The following is a 21,162-nucleotide window of genomic DNA, read 5'->3' as shown; positions in this document are numbered from 1 at the left end:
ATGAATTCTGAAACATTCTGAATCTTTAGTACCTCAGCAAATTACCATCCATCAAGATCAAACTCCAGAAAGCCATGTTTAAGATGTTCCAAGATCTATATTTGAGGGGAAAAACATCAAAACTGAGTTATCTCATGAACAAGTAAAGAAAGGAAACTACCTGTTCATCCATGCACTAAAACATCATACTCATGATGAGATGAGAAACGAGGATCCCATTCCAAAAGAAAGTTAATAGTCTCCAAGCAAAATTAGGCAGTTAAGCCTGCCTGCATTTACATAGACCACAAAATTTATATATCATTGAGTTGCATCCACTGAGAACAACTTTCAGAATTTGAGAAATAGGTTCATATCTCAGAATTTGAGAAATGGGTTCATGGTTTTAGGACACATCCTCAGTTATATTATGACTCATTGTCATTATATTATATATAGAGAAAAACACCCTTCTGAGAGGGTGTGGTATACATTCAAGAAAAAAAAAGAAAAGAATTTATCTTTACAATTTCCTTGGCTAATCTGAACAAAAGCAACCCATTCAACAAATCACAAGGTGAAAGGGTCAGAGGGAACATGAACGATAGGGATCTTGGACATGGTCGCATTGCCAGAGAGCACATTGGGCGCCACAGTATCCTCCCCAACAACAGGGTTAACTGGAACAATCCTCTCTGGTACAACTTTATTGCCCTCAACCTTAGCAAGCACCTCAAAGTGCATCGTAACTGCCTTGGGCTTTGTCCTCCACTCAGGCAAGCCCTCCAGATTGAACCCATCTCCTTCTTTCAACTTCTTCTCCACCCCAAAGCCAATCTTCACAAATGTCTGAGCTGAGATGTCTGCCTTCAGCAGCCTGAAGGAGCCTTCCTTGGATGCCTTTGGACCCAGCAAAGATGCGAGAAGAGCCTCAAAACCAAGCAAATTAGAGTTGGAGCCGTTGATGAAAGCTAGAGGCCACATTGTAGTGAACTGAACTGGAGTCAGAAGGGCAGTGGCTTCTTCTTGGAGATCAACTGCTGGGAGGGTTTCAATGGTACTGGCTTTTGAGGGTAGTGATAGTTCCACGAGGCCAGGTGCCAGGCGTTTAAGTTTGAGCCTGTTACTGGAAGATGATGATGCTGATGGGGAGGGAGATGTGAGGGAGGTTGGGCCAACAATGCGGAGAGAAAGGAGTGGCTCCCCTAGAGTACGAGCAGCATGGCGAAGACGTTCAGCCAGAGCTAGGATACCCGAGGCAAAACCATTATTGCTTCTGTTGAAAGGAAGTGGGAGATCAATTGGGTGGCGGAGGCTAACAGATCTAGCACCCTTGACAGTTACCACAGCACCGTCCGCTAATATTACTTTCTTTAGCTCACCGGCATCCACATCATGCTACAAAAACAGAGGAACAAACAAAATGAATAATCAATACAGCAATATTAGGTCAATCATGTAGTATTCTCATTTCCTTAAATGTTTGACTAAAATATTACAATGTTCAGAAATAATTCAATTGAAATTTGCCAATTCTAATGTTTGAACCTTTAAAATCCATAATGGAAGGAAATCGGGAAGATTTGAAGGGATTTGCATACAGATCTAAATCCCACACAGGTATGATACAATTAAGTTGAAATTCAAACAAAGACTTAAAATTTTTCCAAATTTGTCTGGATTCATTCAAGTTGAAACTCTTTGCAGTGTCAAACATTTCTCCCTTTCAGGCTTTGGGTTTTAAAAAGGGTGTCAATTTTTTGCTAATGGTTTTTATAATTTCATACAAAAATCATTGTCTGCAGTGTGATGAGATCCTAAACTTCACAATATCCCAATAAATGAATAATTTATTTCCAAATAATTATCCTAAACCTCACAATATCCCAACAAATGAATAATTTGGAGGAAAAGGAAAACAGCCAAATTGAAATTCGCAAATCCCAGTGTTCAAAACTTGACATGAAGATATTTGAATATATGTTCAAACTCTGGCAAGAGTTGATATATTTCAAATTAACACTAGAAATTTCAACTTCCTTACCATTCAGGTGAATTCATGCTCAAATTATGCACAAGTTTCTTTTCGTTTCAATTCTTTCTTTATTCCAAACAGAGTATTAATCTTCTCTTAATGATTTTTAGAGATAAAATTCAACATATCTTAGTCCATATTAAAAAAAACCTTACCGGCAGCGAAATCCGCATATCCTTGGCATCTTGAATCCAGAGCTCCATGGGTCCGGCCAACTGAAACGGGGCCAAAACCGGCAATCTTTTCTCCGATTTCCTCGGGACCAAGCCATTTTCGTTGTCCTGATCCACACGAAATATCGGCAAATCCACGTACTCCCAGCGGTTCACATCCTCAAGAAGCTTAATCGGAAGAACCTTGTTATCAATCTCAACATTGAACTCGTACGCCACCGAATGCCCCATCAACGCGTCTCTTAGATCGAACCCCGATACCTTCAAATCCTCCGACTGAAACCCTAGCCCCTTCACAATCGCGTCCTTCAAATCCTAAAAACATAAAGAAGAAAGCCAAAATCCAAATCAAATCCAACACAAAATTACAAATTTAGCTGTTTGGGTGAGAAAATTGAAGAAAAACATAAAATCGGAATTGCCGCTTACAGAAAAGGCTTTGGGGGAGGGGGGATTGAAATCTTGAGACGAAATCAAGGCCTTGGTTGAGGATGAAAAAACCATGAGAGAGAGCAGAAAGAAAATTAGGGTTTGGGGAGCCATATTGCAGATTGTAGTCGGGAGAAAGGAGGATGGATTGTAGAGAGAAACAAGAAAAAAAAAAGAGAGAGAGAATTAGGAAAACACAGGGAGGAAAGTTCTGGAATCTTGGACGTCGGGTTTCTTTGTTTGTTGAGGGGGGCGGTTGTTGCTGACGTGGAAGAATTTGGACCAATGGGAGTGGACAAAATGATATCAGAGATGAAGACGATTGGCTGGACAGCCTGGACTTCGTTGGCTCTTGGACGTTGGGTTTCTTTGTTTGTTGAGGGGGGCGGTTGTGGCTGACGTGGAAGGATTTGGACCAATGGGAGTGGACAAAATGATATCAGAGATGAAGACGATTGGCTGGGCTTCGTTGGCGAGAGGAATGCAGGTGACGTGGAATTATCACGCCGTTTTTTAGCGGTGGGTTGAGAACTGGTAAACGACGTCGTTTAAAGAGGAAAGGTCCCAAGGACAAAACAAAATAATTCATGGCGTCGCCCGGACTTGAACCGGAGACCTTCAGTGTGTTAGACTGACGTGATAACCAACTACACCACGACACCATTTTAGGCTTAATGTTTAGTACTATATAATTTCAAGCTTAAAATATTAATATTATAATATAATTATTAAATCATAAATTTAAAATTTAAATATATATTAATTCCTAAATCAAATCATTTTTTTTTTATCTTTTTATTAAATTAAATTAATTTAAAAATTTTGAAAAAAATTAACTTGATTCTCTTCAAATCTGTTCAATTTTTCTGGGTTGAAAGATATATAAAAGATGTTACATTCAATGATTTTTATTATTATTATTTAATTTAACATGTTTTTTTTTTTATTTCTAATTTCAGATAATTGGTTATTTATTTACTTATTTCTTATTTTTTTTATTGAACAAGAAAATCTAAAATATTTGATTTTTTCTAAATACTAAAAATATCCAATTGGTTTATTTTATTTCTTCGTATTTAAAAACAATCAACTTAATACTTAATACTATTAATTATCATTTAATTTTAAGTTCTATTTAAAATTAAGTTAAAAAAAAGGCCACCTTAAATTAAAAAAGTAATGATTTTAAGAATTATTTAAGAAAATTGAGGCATAAAAATTTCTCACCATCTCAAATTTTAAAATTTCTAAAAGTAATTTTTAAAGATAAAGTAAATTTATACTTTTTTTTTATATATAAAAAGTGCTATTTTTATATGGCAATTTTTATTTTTAAAAACAAAAATAAGTAGTATATCAAAATTGTCATTAGTTATAAATTAATAATTTATAAAAAAGAGTAGTGTAATTTTAATGAATTTTAGAATAATATGTTATAATATATTATTGTCAGGATGATTTATTCTTTATTATTATCAAACAATTGATCACTTTGGCTTGAATATTTATTCTTATATAAAATTTATAAAAATACTTATATACATATATTTCATTTTTTCCTCTTGATTTGTCCATGATATGACATGGTGATAAATGAAGGGTTATATAAAATTTCTCTAAACGAAATATTTTTCTCTTGCAAAAATTGCCACCATAATGAACTATGCATATTTCATTCATATAACAAGGAGGGAAATTTGGGAATTATAAAATAAGGATATTTGAAAGATTGTAACTAATTTTACATTTTTTTAAATTTAAAGTTATTAAAATATATCTCATTTATAGAAGGAAATTAATTACCATTCTTTAATATAATGGGTAAAATACACTTATTCTAATATTTTTTTTTTATAATTTTTTTTTAAAATGTGACATAATTTAGGGAGAATAATGCTTTAAAGCTATAATTGGAGTAAAAGATTCAAAACTTTATATATTAGTAGAAAGTTTATGATTAATAAAAAGACAAAAATATATATATTTTTTCTTTATTTTTATCATTTCTATTTTTCTTTATCATTATTTTTTTAATTAACTTTTTTTCCTTTAATATTATTATCATTATTAGTATTACTACTACTACTATTATCCTTCTACTTTTGTCGTGTTTTATACTTTGCTCCCTCACATTTAAAATCCAACGTTTTCTCCCTTCAAACTTGTTAAATAGCATACCTTGCCTCCAATTACAAACCCTATATAAAATTATAAAAGAGATTATTTATTTTACTTTGCTACTGTAGAAGCCATTTTCCATCTCAACATTGAGTTAAAAAATGTTGGAACATGTGTAAATAGAGAGTTGGATTAGAAAGAGATGAGTCAACTATTAGCCTAAGATATAGTGTTAATGAGTAATTTTAAACATCTAAGTGGAAGAATACAAAAAAAAATCTCAAAATTTAGAGTTTCACTTGAAAGAAAAATCAAAGTGGAAAAAAACTGAATGTTAAGGAGAAATCAATGTACATAATTGGTAGAGAAGTTGATGCTTTCAAAAAAATTCTATTTTTTGAATTCATTTTTCTTGGAACTGAAACTAATGTTTAAATAAAATCTTGAATTATATTTGAATGGGGAAAAATCATGAGATATTTAATTATTTGCTTTTGAGAATATTCTAATTATAAATGATAGAACTACTCTTGATTGTAATGTTGATGTTGTTGCTCATGATTGAATTAAACTCATGATTAAGATGTACTCTATTTTGTTAGAAACTAGCTTGTATGCAATACGAGTATGAGGAATATGGAGAGTGCTTGTAAGCATTTCTAATGTGCTTTGGGGTGTTTTGTGTTGGTTGATCTTGTATATTAAAAAATAATGAGAGTTGTAACTATTTTTTTATATAATCTAATTGTTGTATATAAGAATTTGGTTGAAGGTTCATGTTTGAAGATTATAAATTTGATTTTGATATATGAATTCAAGTTTTAGTTGTAAAAAAGTTTCTAAAGTTTAAAAGTCTTAGAAGTTTAAGAACGGATTTAAAGAGTTTCAAGTGTGGAAAATGGGTGAAAAGATAAAAAACTAAGAAAAAAAAAAAGATGATGTTTTGTGGTAAGGTACACTAGCCATTTCAAAGGTGTGTCAAAATGATGCTGTGGACCCCGCATTTCGGCTCATGCGTTTTCCACTCAATAGGGAGCTCGATTTTGATTTAAAAATGATTTTATTTATTAAAAAGAATTGACTTGGAGTTGCTACTTATTTTTGTTTTATTTTAAAAGGGTAAACAAAATAAGAAAGAAAACCCTAAGTGTGAATCCTTACTTTTTTTGGAAAAGGTGATCTGCGAAAAACCGGTTCGGGCTCGGGGGTCAGGTTACTTATCGAGAAGGTACAGTAAAGACCAAAACACCCTTCTAAGTCCTTAAAGTCGGGTCTCTACTAATAAAATGAAGCTGACGTGGCAATTGACGAGTAAATCAATGAATACCCTGAATGATTATGCACGCATAAGAATCGAGACATGCATCGACAACGATTAGAGGGAAAATGGGTACATACCTGGGCAACGAGCCACCATACGCTATCAATAGAGAGGGTTAGTGCACAATTTTAGGAATAATCACATGCATGTTGGAGAGTAGGACAAATCAATCATGTATGATAATCAAAGCAAACGATCAATCAATCAATCATAAAGTCACCCATGTTGGGCCCCCACCAAAGCCCGTTTATTTAGCATGACTTAATGTCATAGATCCCATTATTCTGGAATTATGAAAAATTCGTTCACGCTTACTTAAACCAAGAGGAGCAAAAGATCGTTTGAAAGCCAGAGCAAAATTAGAACTATTTGGGGGAAAAAAAATTAGATTTTTGAAATTTAATTGAAAAAATTGGAATCTCGAAGATCACTAGAAAATTGGAGTTTTAGAGTTTATTTGGAGATTAGACTTTTAGAGATTGAATGTGAAAATGAGAATTTTTTAAAATTGAATTTGAAAGAGGTTAGAATTTTGAAAACGATTGGAGGGTTCGGGATCTTAAAGAAAGATTAAGTTGCGAAAATTGGAACTTTGGGAATTGAATTTTGAAAGAAATCAGAATTGTAAGTTATTTGAAAAGTGGAAATTATGAAAGTCGATTTATGAAAATTGGAAATCTCGAAAATCATTTGAAGACGGACTTTTTAGAAATGAACAAGTAAAATGATAGTAAAAATAATGATGGTAACAAATGAGTAACTGAGTAAATACGGTAATCGGAACATTAGAAACTGAAAATTAAATTCGGAGGTAGGACACTTGGAATTTTAGATAGCTAAATTTAGAAATCGGAATTTTGAAGAATTAGACTTTAATGATTGAGATTTTTAAGAGAAATAAATAGGTAAATATGGAATAATGTTATTAATTAGTCAAAACGATATTTGGACGGATGAATAGTGAATAGTGAGATTTGTGAGATTAAAAATTGAATTGGAAAATCGGATTTTGACGAAAGTGATATTTGAATGGATGAAAGTGAATAGTGGGATTTTGAAAATTAAGTTTGAAAGTTGGACCTGTGAATAACTGAACTCTAATCATTGGAAATTTTATAAGAAAGAAATAAGTAAACGTGGAATTTATGATAATGATAACAAAGATAATATTTAAATGAATAAAAGTGCATGGTGAATTTTTTAGTCTAAAGGTTAAATTTGGAAATCCGGTTTTGAAGAGTTGAATTTTAGTGATTGAAATAAATAAATAAACAAATATGGAATAATGATACTTATTAACAAAAATAATGTTTAAACGAATAAAAAAAATAGTGGAATTTTTCTAATTGAAAATTTGAATTAGGGCGTTGGATTTTTAAAGGATTAGGCTTTGAATAAATAGGTAGGTATGAAATTATATTACTAATTAACGAGAATAATATTTAGGCGAATGAAGATGGGTAGTAGAATTTTTGGGATTGAAGTTTTAATTCAGAAATTGGATTTTTGAAAAATTGGATCTTATATAAATAAATAGATGTGGAACAAGAATCCTAATTAACAAAAATAAAATTTAGACGAATAATGGAATTTCTGGGATTGAAAGTTGAATTAAGACAGGAGGTTTTCGAAATATTGGACTTTGAATAGATATGAAATAATGATTCTAATGGATGAGGATAAAGTTTAGACGAATTGTAGAATTTTTAGGATTGAAAAATTAAATTAAGACATGAGATTTTTGAAGAACTAGGTTTTAAATAAATAGATGAACATGGGATAATAATCCTGATTGATGAAAATAAGATTTAAACGAATATTTGAAGAATTAAATTAAAGCATGAGATTTTCTTGATGGATTAGACTTTGAATAACTAATAAATATGGGATATAGATTCAATTTACGAAAATATGATTTAAACAAGTATTTTGAAGAATTAAATTAAAACATGGGATTTTTGAAGGATTAGACTAAATAGATGGATGAATATAGGATAATAATTCCAATTGATGAACATAAAATTTAAACGGATTATTGAAAGATTAAATTACTAAAATAAATATGGGATAATGATTCTAATGGATGAAAATAAGGTTTAAACGGATTATTGAAAAATTAGGTTAAGGCATGGGATTTTCGAAGGATTAGACTTTAAATAAGTAAATGAATATAGGATACTAATTCAAATTAAAGAAAATAACATTTAGCCAAATAGTAGAATTTTAGGATTGAAAATTAAATTATGACATTGGATCTTTTTAAAGGATTGGATTTTGGATAAATAAACTAATATAGGATGATAATACTAATTAACGAAAATAATCATTTAGAACGGAATAAAAAGAATAGTGAAATTTTTAGGGGTTTGAAAATTAAGTTAGGACATCAGATTTCTGAAGGGTTGGATTTTAAATTAGTAAATAAATATGGGATACTAACTCTAATGGATGATAATGAGATTTGAACTAATTATTGAAGAATTTAATTAAGACACATGATTTCTTTGAAAGCTTTAGACTTTAAATAGCTAGATAATATATGGTAATAATTCTTATTTGATGAAAATGAGATTTAAATAGATTATTGAAAGATTAGATTAGGATATGAGATTTTTCAAGGATTAGAATTTAACTTTGATGATTGAGATTTTTTTTTAAAGATGACAAATAGATACACGCAAAATAATAATTAATAATCATAATGTTTAAGCTAGTGAAATTGAATAATATAAATTTCGAGATAAAAATATAATTAACAATAATAATTCGTCTTTAAGTATGAGTTAACTAAATTGGTAGACATAAACTTAGATAACAAATAAATGGGGATGAACAAACTAAACAATTATGGATATTAGAGGTTTTTTTTAGAAAATTGTTTAGAATTTGGGGACAGCCTAATGGGCTAATTGGACGTGGACACGGGCCACCTTAATGAAGGTGGCAGGCCTAGGGAGCAATTGGGACTATCTATCAATGAAAATGGGTCTGGGCTCCAACTTAAGCCCAAAAACCAAAACCAATCACAAAATTGGGCCTAGTGCCTTATCTCAAGCCCAAAAACCAAAACTTCATCTTCTTCCCAACTCCTCTCCCCCGTCTGGCTTCAACACCTTCGCCACCTCCCCACGGTGGCAGCGGCGACGATGCTCGGGGTTGTGGATTCTCCAGGCTTGGTGGACGGCCCCTGGGCCTCGGTGGCGCGAGAACAGCTCCTAGAGGATCTCGCCCTTCCAGGCGAAGACGGCGGCGCTGTTGCGGGCAATGGCATCGGCGGCGTGGTCCCGGAGCAATAGTGCGACGCGTTGCATTGGGGAATAAGTGTCACAGAAAGCAATAGTTGGATGTTTCCTAGTGCAGCTTCCTTAATAGGTTGGTGATCTGTTCTTGGGTCGGTGAGGATGAGAAGACGGGGTTCACTAAGAGATGTTTGGAGTTGATTGGTGAATGTACTTGGTGTGTGCCTTCCCGCGATCGCATGAGCACCAGTGTACTGGGCAAACTTCAAAACTGCCCTTTGCCCATAGGGCCTAGCAGACTGGACAATGATGTCCTTGGGGTTCTCAATCGCAACAATCACCCTGGCTTCCAGATTAGGGACAACCGAAGCTTCCTCAAAGGGTGATACACAGTCCAACGAAGGGTGATACACGACCCAAAGAATTTTCACAATTAGACACACGTGAGCCCAAAAGCATGGGAGATGAAAATAGATAAAACAAAGCAAGAACTCAAGAAGTCATCAAGCAAGACCTCGTTTCATGAGCAACAAACAAAGTGCTAACTGGTGGGATGAGTAGTAAGCTATTGTGTATTTAATCAATCATCAAACTTAAAGATTTGGGAAGGTTAAGCTTTTTAAACAATGAAGTTTGGAGTCATTTTATAGAAGAGAAAAGCCAAATTAGCCGTTTGGGGGTTCGATCGGTTGACTAGCCGTTAGCATTTAATGCTTGGCAGGTGACCGTTGGCCTCAACCGAACCTCGATCAGGAAGAGAATCACCTCGACCAGGAAGAGAAGGCCACTGGGAGAGAGAAACTTTTTGGCCTCCCTCGACCGGACGAGTACAACCGGTCGACCGGTCCCTCAACCAGTTGAACCGGTTGAGCCATTTTTTTTTGCTCAACACCTAACATTTTTCAACTTAAAACCTTTTAACACAAGTTTGAAAAATATTTAACACAAGGTTTTAGTTGAAAACATAAAATCATCCAATTATAAAGATATTTAAAACAATATTACTCTTGGATGATTTTGGTGCATAAATAAAGAATGAAATGCATGAAAGTCCTAGTGCACCAACAACCTTACAAAGAGATCTTATGAAGCTTGGGTCTTGAAAAACTTTTCTCTTTGAGGTGGTCTTCTTCTTCATGATTTCTCCTTGGCTTGATTTGTCTTTGTAATTGCCACTTTGGAAATCGTCTTGCCTAATCACACTTGAAAATAATCATTAGTTTTAAACCTTATTTTGTTATCATCAAAATCAAGATTAACCAAACCTTGGTTTTACACTTTCTTTTCATGCAAACCTCCATCGACTCCCTGCTCAGATCATCATTTCATCTATTCTGTTCCAACCATCCCCTTCCCCAACTACTCCTCCAAATGAAGTGCCTAGTTTACCCGGTCTCAATGAGGGGTGGTAAAAAAAAAGTTGGTTTATAATGGGATCTACAATAACATATCAAATTACCAAAATAATTAGGACATGACATAAAAATATGGTTAAAGGGGGAGGTATAGACAATTAAGAATGTAAATGATATCACCTCAATAATGTGATGCTTGAGTTCAAGAGTGCTTGGCTATGATCAGGTGTGTTGAAATATTAATTTTTCTAGAAGTTTAAACTTACAAAATTTAGGTTTACAATCTATATCATATTCTTTAACAAAGTAAATACCCTTAAAGTCATTTAACTAATGCTAAGTAAACCCTTGACATCATATTAAGTAATTATGGGAGGAAGAAAATGATAGTATATGTCATAGTCAAAAGGACAAATTTATATTTTCTTAAGTAACAACATATCATTACTTGATTGAATTCTATGTCTTAGTTAGGAAAGTAAGAGTGAGATATGTACATGCCCCCAACTATTCTCCTTGTGATAAGACAGTTAAGAGTAATAAAATAAAATAAAAAATGTGCCAATCCCCAAACTAAGATGTGCTAAAACAAGGGTCCTTTAGAAGTTGGGTCCAACTATGATTTATAAAAATTACTTCAACTTTTCTTTCCTTTTTTTTTTTCAATAATGTAAGTGAAGGACAATTGTGGATAGGTTGGACCCCTTAAGGGGACTTCTATTAAAGTCTATAATTGAGTTGGTTCCAACTACAAACCTACAACCATACTGCAATCATCCACAGCATTTGCAGCACTGGCCTCTACCCAATTGGCAAGCTAGGCTTTTTGACTTCATTTTAAACCATTAAAAATCCTTTTTTCTTCCACTTCTACGTAAAATGATATTTTACTAAACTAATCTATTTCACTCAATTATGTTAGCTTTCTTCACTCTGTTTAACAAGCAATCATGTACTCTAAGAAAAATGAACCAAAAAAAAAAAAAAAAAAGGAAAGAAAGGAAGAAAAGAAAGAGACTTGTTGACTTGAGAGCATAACTTAAAAACCACTAATATTGGCTCTCTTAAGGCTGTTTTGATTTGGGAATGTTTGGGCATTTTTCAGAAAATGACATTTTCTTTGAGTTTTTAACTATATGTTTTCAAAAAGTGCTTAAGGCTGCCTAACTTGTCTCTTGATAACAAATTATCCTCCTAATTAAAATTAATTTTCAAATATTTATGCATTAGAATTCTACGTTATACCTTAAAAAATATCATAATATTTGTTATAAAATTAACCCGACTTATTACATATTAAGACATTATAGGCAATTTACATCTTGTAAGATTTTAGGCTATGTTTGATTCTTGAAAAAATTGAAGGAAAATGTGTGGGAAAGAAAATTATAGAAAGAAAAAGTGGATGGAAAAAAAATGAAGATAAAAATAGATTTAAAGTTAATGAATTATTTTTATATAGTATTTTAAGCTCATTTCATTTATTTTCACTCTTCCATATAAAGATTAAATAATTTAAAAATATATAAAATTTTAATTAATTTTAATTGTATTTTATTTATTTTTTATTTTTTATAAGAGAATCAAATATGAGAAAATCACTTTCTTTATTTATTTTTAGATTATGTTTGATTTTTAAATAAATTAAGGAAAAATATAAAGACAAGAAAATAAAGAAAAAAATAAAAAGAAAGAAAAAGCAAAAAAAAAAAATTAAAATTAATAAATTATTTTTATATACAATTCCAAACATATTTAATATATTTTAATTTTTTTTAATTTTTAAGTATATTTTATATTAAAATGAAATATAAGAAAGTAATCTTTCCTAACTTTCTTCTATTCATTTTTCTCCGAAACCAGACAGGACATAACCTCAATAAGTCACCGTCCAGCTGTGACATTTTTTGGGGATGCGCCCGAAACCTTGAATTTCCACAGATGGTTGGTTCCAAAAGTCTAGCTAACATCCATAAACAACGAAAATGAGTTGTTCATTTTGTCATCATAACAACGACCCACTCACATATTAATTCTATATACAATTTTATCTTAATATTTTATGCTTCATAGTCAAACAAGCTTCGATGCGTCTGTAACCCATTTCACATAAGCAACCCGTGAATGAGATATCACTCAGAATCATTATTTACATACTTATTTCTAGATGGACAACGACCCTAAATGTTGAAGAAGCAGCAGAAGGTCTGAGCTGAAGCCATTGTTGAAAGGTAAGTAAGAAACACATCTTATGTTCATATGTGTTCTTGGGAATTTTTCTTATGTTTAATTGTTTTCAACTGCTTGATTTCCAGGGTTTTTGGATAGATTTGTTTGATGGAGATCTCACCTCTGAGAGGATTATCTGAAGTGGTAAGAAGCAATATTCTGCAGTTTTGGAATGATTCTTGTTTGAAGTTTTCTGATAATTAATCATATGGGATGATGAACTTTGTAGGGAATGGAGGATCCGACTTTTATTCATCCATGGCAGACGAACTTTCTTGAGGAGCTCACTGTACTGCCAATGGAAGCTGCATTTGGAGAGCATCTGTATCAGGCTTTCAGTCATCACCAGTCCTTCAACCTCAAGCCTTCAATGGAGATCAATTCCCATGGTGGTTTGGATAGGCCTCTGAAACTACTCAAACCCAATAGCTGGAACCCCTCCAATACTAATGATATAAATATGCCACACCCACTTGTTCCTTCTTCTCCCAATGTTTTCTCCTTTGTCAATTCCAACTACACGAATCAAGTACCTGTTGTGAAGCCGAAGGAGGAGGCAGTGTCTTCCAAAAGCAGTGCTACTTTCCCTTCTGATGGTTTGGTCTCTCAAGGCTTGTTTGAGAACCAAAACTATGTGTTTAAATCCAGCCAAGGAGCTAAAAGAATCACCACCACCACTGCTAGGCATTCTCAGACTCAAGATCATATAATAGCAGAAAGGAAGCGTCGAGAGAAGCTCAGTCAGCGCTTCATAGCTTTATCAGCCATTGTTCCTGGCCTAAAGAAGGTAGCAAATTCTGTCCAATTGAATACCCTTCTCTGGTGTTTTGCTTTTGAGTCAAGAACCATATTCTTTATGTCAAACTATTGGCTTAATCTTCAATGGTGTCTAAATAATCTTGAAATATGAACAACTAGATGGACAAGGCTTCTGTTCTTGGCGATGCTATCAAGTACTTGAAACAACTGCAGGAGCGAGTTAAGACACTGGAGGAGCAGACAAGGAAGAAAACAACGGAATCCGTGGTCTTTGTGAAGAAATCCCAAGTCTTTCTTGATGGAGATAACTCTTCCTCTGACGAGAATTTCTCCGGCAGCCCCTTAGACGAGCCACTACCAGAAATTGAAGCGAGGTTCTCAGACAAAAGTGTCCTTATCCGAATCCACTGTGAGAAAAGGAAAGGAGTTGTGGAGAAACTAGTAGCTGAAGTTGAGGGCCTCCATCTCACAGTCATCAATAGCAGTGTCATGACATTTGGGAACTCAGCTCTGGATGTCACCATTATCGCTGAGGTACTGAATCTCTACTTCCTTCTATGATCTGAACTCTGAAACTTCAAATATATAAGGGAGTCCAGAAAAATTTACTATATGTTTGTGAACTTGTAAACCAGAAAGATTTTCTTGGAAGACCCATAAATTTTTTTGATGCAAACCCAATAACCCATGTCAAAATTTTGCAGATGGAAGAGGAATTCAGCATGACAGTGAAGGACCTTGTGAAGAAACTACATGCAGGGCTCAAATAGTTCATATGAAAAAAGAAGCTCATATCTCATACATTTTAGAGTCAGTCTAGGAATAATCCCTTTTTAGAGTCAGTCTGAAATCTCAAGTATTTCAATCTTTTCATTGAAACAAGGCCTGCAGTGCTCCACCATTTAAGACCACCATGCATATACCTTAAAAAGCTTGTTTGCTGTGAGGTTCATTAAATTTTTTTTTTCAGGAGGGTTTTTGAGGAGAATCTGTTTTTTGCATGGCTGGATTAATGATGGCCATGTTGAATCAATCACCCAACTGTTGAAAAGGATTATTAATGATCTCAGGGCTTGTATAGGCTTAGTTCTGTCTTTTTGTGGGAGGTTGATTTATATGTAGTTGTTCAACCAACCTTTTCTTGTGTCCCCTAATTTCCAAGTCTTTGCTGGAGTGGTTTTTTTTCTGAGGTGGATAGGCGACAATAAGGGCCTTTGTTTTTAGTGTGTTTTAGAGGCATCTTTTGAGGGTTTTCTCTTGAGCTGTGGCCTCTTTTTCCATTGTAATGTCACTTATGTTTGAATCACAATAATGGAATATTAAGAATAATTTTAAGGAAATAATAAATATGTTTTTATTTTTATTTTTATTTTTATTTTTATTTTATTTTTTTATCCCGTACGTGCTTCTTCTTATTACTTCCCCCTCTAATTCAATTTCATGGAATGTCATGTAATTTTTCCTCCGATGTGAAGCTGAGTTAAAAGTTTTAAATTATGTGAGCAAGATATTAGACTCTTTTTGTTTAAAAGAAGGATATTAGTATTCATTCAGATATAATTCTTCATTTTTATTTTTAAAATTAAAATTTTTACATAAAATTAGAATATCATGTACAAAAGTATAAAATGATAGTATCTCTTTAAAAATCACATTTAGAAAAATAAATTTATTTTGATATCATTACTTTTTCAATCTAAGAATGTGAATTCTTGTTTAATTAAAACAACAATTAAAAAATTGTAACCAAAACATATCCCAAATTAGTAATCTATTGGAGGTGTAAGAATGTTGGTCTTAAGCTTAAATAGGGATGGCAATGAGACGGGTTTTTTCAGCTACCTGCCTTGCCCAACCCTATTGAAATTTAAATAAACGGGTTTTGGATTTTTTTCAAAACTCGGGACGGGTTTGGATATTGTCTTATCCCTCCCCGCCCTACCTCGATTATATATAAAATTTAATTTCAAAAAATAAATTAATTTAATTTTTATTTTCCTATTTTTAATATAATAATAATAAGAAAATACTTTTAAAATAAGTTATAAAAAATATAATATTTTAATTATTTATAAAATATATTTATTTTAATGTAATTAGGATAATTTTTAAAGAATTAAAAATTTTCCAAAAAGAAAGTTAAATCGAGCATGGCAAGGTGGGTATGGGAATTTCTCATATCCGCCATGCCTCGCTCCATTAAATTTTATAATGAAATGAAGAAGAGAAATATTTTGAATAAACAGGATGAGGTTGGGATGAGGCCAATCTGTCCTAAACTCATTTCGTTGTCATCCATAACCCAAAAATGAATTACCCAAATAATGAAAGTCAAATATCATATAAGATTGGACCCATCCTCATCGAATTTTAATATCAATTTGTATTCAAATGAATGAGATAGTCAAAACTTGATTTAAAAATTGATATTACAACAAAAAGCTATGAGTTCAAATTATGAGAGCATCACAACTTAGAAGAAAACTCATCAATCAGCATCAACGAATTTCTTTTCCTAACTTCCTATTAATGTTTCAACAAACTACACTAGGGCGATTCAAATAAATAAATAAATAAAGTAGTTGTTGCGCTTGAAGGGATTATCCTATAAGTCCCACATGTGATTAATTTAAGACAACATGTTAAATTTGACATAACCTTAGTCCCCACCAAAGATTGTGATCTTTGTATGACTATTTAAAAACCTCTCACATAGTACAGATAAGACAATAGCCTAATTGAATCAATCTTATACTTAATTATAAGCCATTTAGATTCTTTCTCAAATACAAAAAGACAAAAACAAAATCAAATGAAGATCATAGAGTTGAAAAACATATATTTGTTTTCAGCAAGAAATGGAGAAATATATTCCATATCTAAATATGGTGACAATTGGCCTATTATTTTAATTTAAAATCAATTAAATGACTTCCTTCACCAACTCTTTGAGTATACTTGAACTACCTTGGGGATTAAAATAAAAGGTTAGTACTTGGACAATTTAGGGAATTTCCCTCAAATCTATGGTTGGGCTGCACTAATCCACCGAAATTGCAATCTTAGGTTTGCTTGAAAAGAAGGGTGTCTTAAAAGAAGGATATTTGAGTGGTTAGAGAGTGATAATTTGATATCATGTTCAAAAGCATCCACTTGCATTTGGTTTGGAAAATGTTTTTTATTTTCTGAAAGTTGTTTTTATTTTTTATTTTTATTTTTTGAAAATAGGTTTTATTAAAATCTTATTTATTTTTGAATTTTTATTTATATAATAGGTGTATGTAAACACTTTATATATATATATTCACTTTGTGGTCCTAAAAAATATTCATACAATTAAAGATGTAAAACTCTCAAAATGAATACCATGTTGTAAATGCTTAATAAATAATGGTGAGGTGAATGACCATCCAATGTATTATTAAGGGAATAAAAGCTTTCATTTACTCATCTTAAAAATGAGTATTAAATGAAAGCAATTTTGTAAGCCTATAAAAGACCGTTTGGAATGAAAAAGAATCCATCATGAGCAAGAAAGCTTTCCTTAAGCTGTTTATCTTGTTTTCTCATTCTATCCTCTTAATTGTCTTTTATAACTTATATTTTGTTAGTTTGTTTTTCGTTTTATAACACATTATTAACACAAGTTGCTCTAAAAGTAATTCTCGTATCTTAAACTTGAGGTTATTTATATAAAATAAATCTTACATATTTATATTACTATTGATTTTGTTCATTTAAATTATGTTATATATTGTCAAAAGCTAGGAGCAAATTATTTGGTTTTGATTATAATAAAAAGTTATACTAATGTTATCAATTTATTGTAACTGATTCTAATAATATTATTTTGTCACATCTCTAAAGTTCTTTGACAATGTCGAATCTCACAAAACTCGAATTTGTTGCGCTTGACATTTTAGGAAAGAACTATCTATCTTGAATCCTTGATGCTAAAATACATCTTGATGCAATGAATCTTGAAGCTACAGGATCATGCAAAAGCGTTGATTTTCTTTTGCCATTATCTCCATGAAGGTTTAAAAAATGAGTATCTTATAGTAAAAGAAAATTGTGATTTTCCCAAAAGCTCGATATGACTAGATGCACTTGAGATTACAATATTTTAAAACTATTAGCGAATACAACTTCACATTGTTCAAAATCAACTCTCAATTTAAGTTGTGTGGAGAATAAATCATAGAAGAAAACATGTTAAAAAAACTTTTACTACATTTCATGCCTCGAATGTGCTACTACAATAGTAGTATCGAGAGTGTAAATTTACAAAATACTTTGAATTAATATCATGTGTCTTTGTTGTTGAACAAAATAATGAGCTTTTGATGAGAAATCATCAATCTCTTCCATCTAGATCTGAACCATTCCCTAAAGTGAATGTAATATCGTCCCAAACTCATGGACTTGGATGAGAACCAAGATATGGACATAGTTGTGGTTGTGGAAGGAATTCCCAATATCACGGTTCTCATGGTAGTAATTCCTCAAATTCTCAGAAAAAGAAAGCCTCATTGCACCACCAAAAGCGGAGTAATACTAAGGCAAAATAAGAAAATAGAAAGTGTATACAAGATAAACCTCCTAAGAACTATGAGAACAATTGTTATAGATATGGTATGAAAAGGCATTGGATGTGTACTTGTTGTACACCCAAACATTTGGTTGACCTTTACTAAGCATCAATGAAAGTAAAAGGAAAAGAGATAGATATGAACTTTACCGATGGTGATGGGTTAGAGCAAACATAATATGACATTAATTTCTTTGGAGGTCCTATTGAAAAAACTAACCATTTAATAAATGATGAAAATAATAACATTGACTAATGTTACTTTATATCTTGTCATATCAATTAATATATCATTATGTCTTATATTAACATCTTGTTATTACATTTATTATATCATTGTTTACATTATGTCTTTTTTTTCTTTCTAAATATTAGTTATATCTAAAATCCATGTGTTATTAGGTCTAAAGATGAATGTGGATTATTTATGTCTCACAGACTATGCGACCATACACATAATTCTTCAAAATAAAATATACTTTCTCGAATTGACATTAATAAAAACTAATGTAAGTACCATATGGAAGGCTTCAAAAGAGCAAACATAATATTACCAAATAAAACTAATCTATAATTTTTATCAAGAAAAATAAATTCAATAAAAGTTTTAAGGTTAAACCACCCTACCACAAATCTAAAAGTCCAACCATTGAAAATGAAATTTGACATTGTACGAACGTTCCCCATATTGAGTAGAATGTTCCCCTAAAATTTCACATGAAACAAAGGTCGTTTAGCCATTAAAATGGTCGGTCGAAAGTGGATTACCGTAGCACCTTACACACAATCAATAGAACCTCCCTATTCTCCTCTTTGTAACTTTTCTTTCCTTTCCTTTCTTTTGTTTTCTCTTTCTTTTCTTTTTCTTTAAAAGCAACAACCAAAATGTGGTTGCACGTGCAACCACTTAAACCCATTTTTATTTTTATATTTATTTTTTGTTTTTGTCTTTCAATTCAATTCAATTCATTTTCATTTATTTATTTTTTAACTTCACTTCACTAAAATTATCAAACACCAACAAAAATATTTTAATTTTCTATAATTTATTATTATTGATTTTATATTATTTAATCTTTTTTTTTTTCGTTTTTCGATAAATTTCGATTTCTATAATCCTAATAAATTTCCTACTATAAAGTTGACATGACACAAAATTCAACTCACTTGGTTGACCAATAAAATCCTTTGAATTTCGCCAATTCAGAATTGATACGTGTTCACAAATTGGCTTTTTTTTTCTTTTACTTTTCAACCATCACCAAATAGGAGAATTTCCAAACTTGAAATTCCATCGTGTCCTAAAAATACTCCATTATTACAATTTATCTCCAAAATCACCACATACATAAGCATGATTTAGCCATAAAAAATCCATTATGCAGCCACTTTAGTCTTAAAATTTAACTTATCCATAACCATAAAGACAAGGAGATTGCTACCACATTTACCTCCACTAAGTCACCACATTCATCCTTGAATTTGCATCCATAAATGTCTCCATTACGATACCAAATTTCAACCATGCAGTTCAAGCATATGCAACCACATTCAACTTATTTATCCATTAAATTTCATTCATGCAAACCTCCATTATGTGACCATAATTCAACCACATTTCTACTAATGCTTCAACTATCAACACATGCATATGCAACCATAAAAATCTCATATTTTCATCATAATAATTCAGCGTCAAATCTCTCCACTAAGCGGATACAATTCATCTAAGAATTAATGCCCATTACAACATCAATAGTAACTCATCCACCAAAATTCAAAGATGACATATCCATAACAAGAAAAAAAAATCAATTCACTAACTGATGCACCATTTCCATAAACCGTCCACTAATTCAACCGTATCTATTGTGAATTCATGCTTCATCGACATGGTTGCTACTCTCCATTTGGATCCAAGCTTTAGGTGGCTCAAAGTAGATGCAATTTCTCCATTAAATCAAAGCATAATTGCAATTCAAAGTAAAAAAAATTTCTCCAAAGAATCAAAGCATCATCAAAACTCAATGGAAGTCTTCCTCAAAGCTCTTTATGTGTGCTATGGAGATGAAAGTTTTCCCCGGTGTCGCCTTGTAAAAATCCTCATCCTGAAACTTTCAGAATTCCTTAGGCCATTTGATCTAATTGTGTCATGCTTGGTACACTGCCTCTACCAACTAAAAATCTCTCTAAAGACTTCTAGAAAACCTCCACCAATGCATGACATGCTTGTTGTCCTGCCTTTTTTTCCAATTGAAAATTATCTCTTATGGAGCCTTTGAAAAACCCTTCATAGGTTTATGATTGCATGGTAGTAACTCATTCCCCTAGGCACATGATGACCTAACCATGTAGATGGTCTGATGTTGCCAAATGAATCCAAAAGTGCAATCTCAATGCATGGTGATGTGAGAAGTCTTATCTTTTCTCTAAGTATATGGTAGTGATGATTTCCACTAAGACGAGTGTATGTTGATCATCTCAAATTCATGTATGGTGTTGATCATAGATGCATGTGATAACCTAGCAGCACAAAGAAAATTCGTGCATTAATAACCACATGACAAATCCTACACTATTAAGAATTAAAAGTCATTTCATGCAAAAATAAAACTTATGTTAGTTCTTATGCAAAATAAAATCTAAATGCATTCAAGTGAAATTCAAAATTAAAAGTAAATTTCATGTAACCAAAATTAAAAACCAAAATTATACAATTTTAAAAAATATTAAATTCATGCAATCAAATATTAAAATATCCATATCATGTACACAAAAAGACAAAACATCTATTATTTGCAATCAACTATCAAAATAGTTCTCATACAATCAAGAATAAAAAATGAATCCAATATTTCTCTGATCTTAAAATCAAGCAATAGAAAAACTAAAAACAAACCTAAATGTGCTAAAAAAATAAGCAATCAAATAGAA

General features: G+C 31.9%; 2 protein-coding genes and 1 non-coding gene across 3 annotated transcripts; 1 reads left to right on the top strand and 2 right to left on the bottom strand.

The window, feature by feature from the left end:
• Positions 1–328: 328 nt before the first annotated feature.
• On the bottom strand, positions 329–2,841 carry LOC117911302. Its single transcript, XM_034825618.1, has 3 exons — positions 2,617–2,841; positions 2,170–2,502; positions 329–1,377 (listed from the first exon to the last, which is right to left on the bottom strand). Exons 1-3 carry the CDS (start codon positions 2,728–2,730, stop codon positions 550–552), a joined length of 1,275 nt encoding a protein of 424 aa, XP_034681509.1. The 5' UTR covers positions 2,731–2,841; the 3' UTR covers positions 329–549.
• A 363-nt stretch (positions 2,842–3,204) lies between these two features.
• TRNAV-AAC lies at positions 3,205–3,278 on the bottom strand. Its single transcript has one exon. It is a non-coding gene; the product is annotated as a tRNA-Val (tRNA).
• Positions 3,279–12,797: 9,519 nt separating this feature from the next.
• Positions 12,798–15,003, top strand: LOC117911489 (transcription factor bHLH18-like). The gene is made up of 5 exons (XM_034825889.1): positions 12,798–12,880; positions 12,965–13,022; positions 13,108–13,665; positions 13,797–14,171; positions 14,342–15,003. The coding sequence occupies exons 2-5, from the start codon at positions 12,987–12,989 to the stop codon at positions 14,405–14,407; spliced, it is 1,035 nt and encodes a 344-aa protein (XP_034681780.1). The 5' UTR covers positions 12,798–12,880; positions 12,965–12,986; the 3' UTR covers positions 14,408–15,003.
• The last annotated feature ends 6,159 nt before the right edge of the window (positions 15,004–21,162 follow it).

Source organism: Vitis riparia, chromosome 3 (assembly GCF_004353265.1).
Source record: "Vitis riparia cultivar Riparia Gloire de Montpellier isolate 1030 chromosome 3, EGFV_Vit.rip_1.0, whole genome shotgun sequence".
Lineage (NCBI taxonomy): Eukaryota > Viridiplantae > Streptophyta > Magnoliopsida > Vitales > Vitaceae > Vitis > Vitis riparia.
Note: the sequence above shows the minus strand (reverse complement) of the source record. Positions and strands in the feature narration are given on the sequence as shown.

Excerpts from the sequence above, each read along its gene's own strand:
- LOC117911302 (XM_034825618.1), bottom strand. The coding sequence starts at position 2,730 with ATGGCTCCCCAAACCCTAATTTTCTTTCTGCTCTCTCTCATGGTTTTT. Across the intron at positions 2,503-2,616 it reads CCTCCCCCAAAGCCTTTTCT|GATTTGAAGGACGCGATTGT; the intron begins GTAAGCGGCAAT and ends TTATGTTTTTAG. Across the intron at positions 1,378-2,169 it reads ATATGCGGATTTCGCTGCCG|CATGATGTGGATGCCGGTGA; the intron begins GTAAGGTTTTTT and ends CTGTTTTTGTAG.
- LOC117911489 (XM_034825889.1), top strand. The coding sequence starts at position 12,987 with ATGGAGATCTCACCTCTGAGAGGATTATCTGAAGTG. Across the intron at positions 13,666-13,796 it reads TTGTTCCTGGCCTAAAGAAG|ATGGACAAGGCTTCTGTTCT; the intron begins GTAGCAAATTCT and ends ATGAACAACTAG. Across the intron at positions 14,172-14,341 it reads ATGTCACCATTATCGCTGAG|ATGGAAGAGGAATTCAGCAT; the intron begins GTACTGAATCTC and ends AAAATTTTGCAG.